Source organism: Sinocyclocheilus anshuiensis, unplaced genomic scaffold (genome assembly GCF_001515605.1).
Source record: "Sinocyclocheilus anshuiensis isolate Anshui unplaced genomic scaffold, SAMN03320099.WGS_v1.1 scaffold665, whole genome shotgun sequence".
NCBI classification, from domain to species: domain Eukaryota; kingdom Metazoa; phylum Chordata; class Actinopteri; order Cypriniformes; family Cyprinidae; genus Sinocyclocheilus; species Sinocyclocheilus anshuiensis.
Genome location: NW_015537961.1, coordinates 830,133 through 837,663, shown reverse-complemented (window position 1 = coordinate 837,663; position 7,531 = coordinate 830,133). Strand labels below are relative to the sequence as shown.

At 31.4% G+C, this 7,531-nt stretch overlaps 1 protein-coding gene across 1 annotated transcript in view; it reads left to right on the top strand.

Annotated features, from left to right (window-relative positions):
* LOC107667132 (forkhead box protein N2-like) overlaps positions 1–7,531 on the top strand; it is a 38,018-nt gene that overhangs the window by 21,928 nt on the left and 8,559 nt on the right. The window contains exons 2-3 of the mRNA XM_016458733.1: positions 2,440–2,662; positions 2,841–3,165. Coding sequence (XP_016314219.1) covers positions 2,454–2,662; positions 2,841–3,165 — 534 coding nt within the window. The 5' untranslated portion in view covers positions 2,440–2,453. The remainder of the gene's footprint in view (positions 1–2,439; positions 2,663–2,840; positions 3,166–7,531) is intronic.

The following is a 7,531-nucleotide window of genomic DNA, read 5'->3' as shown; positions in this document are numbered from 1 at the left end:
ATGGTCTATGCTTAATTTCATGAAGTGTGCGATTAATCGCGATTAATCACAGAAAAAGGACGTGATTAATCAGATAAAAAAATTGTAATCGATTGACAGCCTTATTATATATATATATATATATATACTTTTTTTTTTGTTTTTTTTTTTACTGTTTTTTTATACTCTGTCTAAAACAATACCATGAAACGTAAATCCATATGATGCCATTACAGGATTTCAATTTTTATTTATTTATTTTTTTTATTTAGTTTATTTTATTTTGTATTTCTTTGTTTTTTTATTTTATTTTTTATACTTTATTGTTTTTGTTTTATTTTTAATTAAATCTTACATTTCTTTTTTCATTTTCTTTTTATATTTTCTTTTATTTTTTTTATTATTGTTGGCGCACAATTATGGATGACACTCTTCAACAATACCATGAAACGTGAATCCATATGATGCCATTACAGCGAGAGCATCCATACGCATGCAATCCAAACCAGATGTATAGCGATTTCAACATGCTTTCAATAAAATTCCCACTAAACTGTTTCGTACAAATGCAAATAACCGGTAGCGATGTTCTCCTGCTCGGCCCTTTATAGGCAATAGGTTGCCTAAGCAACACTGTCACCTCTCGTTCCATGGTAAGGGATGTTCCTTCTCCTTTGGCTTTAAGCAGCCCGTTAGCTCCTCAGCCAGTGGCCGTCGATGGCTAACTAGCAGCTGCGTGAGGAGGTGGGCGGTGATGAGAATGAGGCCGGGTCATTTCAGATGCTCTCGAGAAACCTCAACAACCCTCAGACATAAGAGCCGCTCCTTCAGCTGCCATCGCTGACTGACTGCGAGAAAAACCAGCAGAAATACCATTGCTCTAAAAGAGAGATCATTGGATGGGAATGAGGGAGATTAGAGAAAAATTTTTAGGGAAAAAAACTTTAATCCAAAGCTTGTGCTCTTGAAAAATGGTTGTAAAAAGGGAAAAAGCTTGAATTAACCAATTAATAATGTCTGGCATGAGTTTGATCAGTGTTGTGAATTAAATCAGAGTAGTAACAATGAGAAAGTTTAATTCATTGTTTTCAATAATGACATCAGAAAGTTTAAATAGTCATTTATTATATTGTTCAGCTTTAAGAGAGCGCGCTAGAAGGAAGAGAACGATTCAGTATGTGTGTGCGCATGAATTCATCCCTGTATAATCCTGCACGAAACTTCAGTAAACAGTTCTTTTGTTTTAATACAAGCCATCAGTGGTCGTTACTGCCTACTAAGTAGAGAAGACATGACACGACAATCGGTTCTCTTCACCAGTTCTCACAGTTATGTTATTTGTTTTGGATAATTCTCAGATGATTGTCAACAGATTATTTATGATATGGCCAATATTAAAATTCTATTTTTGTTTGGGGGGGAAAAAATAAATATATATATATATAATTTTTTTTTATTTATTTTTTTTATGTAAATAGCATTAGTAATTTAATGTAAATGATAATATAGTATAAATAAAAAATATGATATGAATAATATTATATTAGTTAATATTTATTATTATTATTATTATTAGGTAAAATGCACAAAACATTAAAAGTTTTAAACACTGTAAGTGAATTCAGACATAACATTATATTTGAAAATATGAAAGATGGATATTTATTTTTGAGATCTGCTAAATATTGCATTTAATTGCGTTAATTTCTTCATTTAAGTATGCATTTAACAGTTAATACATTACCAGTGTTATTGTGCTTGTTGGCATATAATAGAAAATAAACAGAAATGAGCATGCAGAATTAAAAATCCAATATCAACTAATAAATTAAATTGAAATAAAAACATTAATTAATTGAGATTAAAAAAGGGTCTATTTTATATTTGATATTTTTCATTTTTTTTGTTTCATTTTATTTTATTTCCATTTTTTGTTTTATTTTATTGTTTGTTTGTATTATTTTTTATTTTTTTTATTTTATTGTTGACACAGTTATGGTTGATACTCTGTCAAACAATAGCATGAAACGTTAATCAATGTGATGCCATTACATTTTATTTTATTTTGTGGTTTATGTTTACTTGAGTTTCGCGCTCAAGTTCACAGAGACCGAGACGGCAGAAATAAAATAATATTTTATTTTTAAATATGTTTTTGTTTTTAGTTTAGTTTATTTTATATAAAATAAAATTGTATTTTTATTTAAATTAATTTAATTTATATATATAATCTATTATTATTATTATACCGTTATATGCATGTTGCAATATTTGTTTTGGATTCTACATTCCACATTTCAAGTAATCTGTCAAAGTGTGTCAAGTTTGCGTCTTTAACTTTACCTGTTCTCAGAGTTACGTTGCATTTTCTGTTAGGTCCAAATGATTGCTACCAGATTACCTTTTTGTACATCATTTTAATTCGTTTACATTTTTTTCCCCTGTTTCTCTCTGCAACAGACGTCCTTGATTTAATGGGTCCAATCATCGGGATGTCGCCGGATAAGAAAGCAGAATCCCCGGGCATTCTGGGGGATCTGACGGGCCTGCGCGGTGTTTGTGGGACGTTGCCCGAAGCCGAGTGCGCTGCCAGCCCTCTGGCCACCAGCCTGGACCACAGCTCCAGCTCAGGAGACGAAGAGCTCACCAACCTCAACTGGCTCCACGAGAACCTGCTCCAGAACTTCACGCTGGGCGGCCCCGAGGCCCAGTCCAGACCCAGCCCGCTCTTCGACATCGAGGGCATTGCCCGAAGCCGAGTGCGCCGCCAGCCCTCTGGCCACCAGCCTGGACCGCAGCTCCAGCTCAGGAGACGAAGAGCTCACCAACCTCAACTGGCTCCACGAGAACCTGCTCCAGAACTTCACGCTGGGCGGCCCCGAGGCCCAGTCCAGCCCCAGCCCGCTCTTCGACATCGAGGGCAACCACAGCGCCTCCATCATCTCCTCGGCCGCGGTGCACGCCGGAGAGTCCGTCAAGTCCAAGCCGCCGTTCTCCTTCTCCCTGCTCATATACATGGCCATCGAACAGTCGCCCAGCAAGTCACTGCCGGTGAAGGACATCTATGGATGGATCCTGGAGCACTTCCCGTACTTCTCCAGCGCCCCCACTGGCTGGAAAAACTCGGTGCGCCACAACCTGTCCCTCAACAAGTGTTTCCGCAAGGTGGAGAGGGGCCTTGGGAAGGTGAGCAGTGCAAAGTTAGTCATATTATTGAGTCATTTAACTAATACTTTTATGTCTTATCCTGAGGTTGAAGGTGTAGTTCCCTCAAAATAATATGGCTTTGTTTCTTTCACAGCAGGGATATTATCTTTAGCTAAAGCTAAAACCATTACTTGAAATACAGTCAACTTTAACTGAAATGAAATAGTAATAAAATATATGAAATAATATAAAATATGACCCTGGACCACAAAACCAGTCATAAGGGTAAATTTTTCAAAATTGAGATTTATACATCATCTGAAAGCTGAATAAATAATCTTTCCATTGATGTATGGTTTGTTATGATAGGACAATATTTGGTCGAGATAAAACTATTTGAAAATCTGGAATCTGAGGGTGCAAAGAAAATCTAAATATTGAGAAAATCGCCTTTACAGTTGTCCAAATGAAGTCCTTAGCAATGCATATTATGAATCAAAAATTAAGTTTTTATATATTTACGGTAGGAAATTTACAAAATATCTTCATGGAACATGATCTTAACTTAATATCCTAATGATTTTTGGCATAAAAGAAAAATCAGTAATTTTGACCCATACAATGTATTTTTGGCTGTTGCTACAAATATTCCCCAGCGACTTAAGACTGCTTTTGTGCTCCAGGGTCACAAATATGTAACTTTATGTAAAAACTTTTCAACGTTTCTAATTTTTTTGTTCAAATTGAAGTACTAAAACTGAAATAAAAATAATATAGACATTAAAAACAACTAAAACTAATAAAAATGAACAATAGTAAAAACAACAAAATTAAATGGGAAAATATACAAATAAAGACTTTATTTCAGTTAGTTGCAGTAGTAGTAAAAATGACTAAAATTAAAACTGAAATAAAAATGATATGTACATTAAAAAAGCCAATAAAAATGACAAAAATAAACAACTAAATTACTTAAACTTTAACTAAAATTAAAATGGAAAATCTAAAAATAAAAACTTGAAGTAAATTAATTATAAATGTTGCCTTGTCATCTAACAGAAATAAGTTTAAGCTGAAGTACTAAAATTACTAAAAAGAAAACCGAAATAAAAATTACATGCATTATAAGAACAAAAACTAATATATAAGACAAAAACATGACAAAATAAAACAAAAAACTAAACTAAAATTATATTTCAAATATAAAACTAAAAACTCATTTTCGGTTAGATGCCAATGCAGTGTTTTGGTTTATTTTATGTTGTAGTTAAAATGACTAAAACTAAAAAATGTACATTTAAATAGACATAAAAAGCAAAAACTAATAAAAATACAAAAATACAGTTGAAAAAAAATTTACCAAAATTAAAATGGAAAAAAAAAAACTTTTTTTTTTCAATTAGATAACTAAAATTATATTTCAAATATAAAACTAAAAACTCATTTTCGGTTAGATGCCAATGCAATGTTTTGGTTTATTTTATGTTGTAGTTAAAATGACTAAAACTACAAAATTTACATTTAAATAGACATAAAAAGCAAAAACTAATAAAAATACAGTTTAAAAAAATTCAGCAAAATTAAAATGGAAAAAAAAAAAAATCAATTAGATGCCATGACATAATTTCTAATTTCTATTTCGTTTAAGCTGAAGTACTAAAATTACTCAAACTAAAACTGAAATTAAATTGAATAAAAATGATAAAAACATTAAAAAAAATTAAAGCTAATAAAAATTACAAAAATGCACAAAATTACTAAAACTTTAACTAAAATGGAAAATATAAAAATAATCTCATTCAAAATATAAATAAAAACTATAACAGTACATTACTGATACTAAAATAACCCTGGTCTATAGTCTCAGGCGCAGTGGTTGTACCGAGCGTAAATGTGAAGGTGGGGTTTTGGCGAGGATTTCTCTGCTCCACTGAGATAAAGAGGTGGGGATCCAGTCAAGGTCACGGCTCCTCCCTGAGAGCAAACACACTCCCATAGCAGCTTATCTCAGCACACACACACACACACACACTCATATACACATACACTGCTGGAGGACACCGTGAGCGAAGACAAGGGAAGCAGCACAACAATTCTACTTCCTGGAAAGACAGCAAGCTCGTATAGAGGCAGATGCAGAGCAGTCAGTGTTACAGTGGCCTTAAAAAAACGATTTGGGAGGTGTAATATATCTGAATGTCATTCAATCTGATGAGTGTTTGTATCTGCATGTCTCAAATACTGCAGGATATCTTCTCTTCGCTGTCGTTTCTGCTCAGGGGCTTTTAATCAAATGCTTTTCTGTGGTTTTTAGTTGATGTGTTTTTAGTGGAAGTTTTCAAAATGTTCAGTGCCAAGGACCCCAAAATATGATGGTTCCATTGCGAAAAAAACCTTTACTAAAGGTAGTAATATGTTTTAAGACACATTTATACTGTGAGGGGAAAAATACTGTGATATAAAAATGTTGTATAAAAATTGGCATTTATTTGCCATTGTGCTAAATTTAAAAGCCATATTTAAAAAATTATCTAGAACATTTTATGAATTCATATAATTATTTAATTATTTAGTGCTTTTTCATCCTCATTACTGCAAAACAACAATAAATAAATAAATAAATTTACCTTAATTTATTCAGATTTTAAACAAACAATTGTGTTACAGAAACTTAAAAAATAATTACAGTAATGAGAAAATAATATAGACATTTTTGCTAATTAGATGAATATGTTGTCATCTAGAACATTTTATTTTGAAATCAAATGTATTATTTTTAGTGTCATCTCATTCTCATTACTGCAAAAAATAAATAAATAAATTTACCCTAATTTTAATTACCTTTATTTAGATTTAAACTGAAAAAAAAAATTGCTGGAATATTTTGTTTCACAGAAAATTTAAAATGCATAACTATTACAGTAATGAGAAAATATTGTAGACATTTTTGCTAAGGAGTTGAATATGCTGTCATTGTGCTAAAGCTAAAAATATTAAAATATTATATAAAACATTTTAAGACAAATAGTTAATTATTTTAAGTGCCTTCTCATGATCATTAATGTAAAACAAAATATAAATAAATACATTTACCTTAATTCTAATTACCTTAATTTTAACTGGAAAAAATATTGTTGCAGTATTTTGTTTCACAGAAAATTAAAAATACATAACTAATACAGTAATGAGAAAACATTGTAGACATTTTTACTAATGAGATGAGTATGTTGTCAATGTGCTAAAGCTAAAAAATGGTTCTAGATATTATCTAGAATTTTTTTACGAATTCAAATAATTACAAAGCAAAAGTTTTGTTATCAACACTAGATCTATTTATCATTTCAAATCAACAAACTTCTTTTTCTTAAACATTTTGTTCTTTATTTTATGACTCTTGCTATGATATTTAACCTCTAACATTTTTATATGTGACTGAAGCGTCCAAATTTTGGACCTGTTATGATTTAATCGGTCTTGCTAGGAATAGTATTTTATTTAATTTCTGGTCCACTTTTTATTTAGAGGAGAGTAAAGAAAGGCTCTGGAAATGTTGCGAGCTGGGTTTAAACTTGTGTCGCCCACATGAGCACCATGAGCATGTGCACTTACCATTAGGCCACAGATGATTATTTTTCTTTGTCTGACTGTACGGTCAGTGTCGTTTCCTGTTAGGAGCCGCAGCCGTGACGTTGAGATGTATTTACTAATGGCAGTGAAATGATCTTCTGTGGAGCTGTGAGAGGTCAGCGAGAGTCCATCCATCAGACACACACACACACACACACAGACAGAGCTGGTTTCACATGACACTGCCTGGTTTCGGTTGCCATGACAACGTTTCCTCCTTCCTGTTTATGAGCAGGCTGGTAATCTGAGTCAAGGTTATAGGCCTCCTCCTACCTCTATTCCTCTGTTTCTCTCTATATATATTTATACATTTATATACATTATATTTTGCACAAAGAAAATTAGATGTTTTTCGTGAGCATTAAGATCTTTTGCATAGTCTTGTGATTTTGCATGATTTTTGTGTCAATTGAGGCACCTCACTCCCAAATTCTCATTAGTGAGAATGTGTTTTCTCATTACTGTAATAGTTTAGTAATTTTCTGTAAAAAAAAAAAAGCTTAAAAAATACTGCAATGCAATGATTTGAGTTAAAATATAGAATAATATTCAATATTATTAATGTAATGCAAATACTACCAGTGCATTTTATTTTATTTTTGCTTATTATTAGATAATATTATTAGCATGTAATATTATAAATTGTATATATATATATATATATGTAATAAATATATTATTATTATTATTATTATACATTGTTTATTTATTATTTACACTTTTGTGGTAATAAGATTTAATAAGAAAAAATATTATCACAATTTATTTTGTTATTATT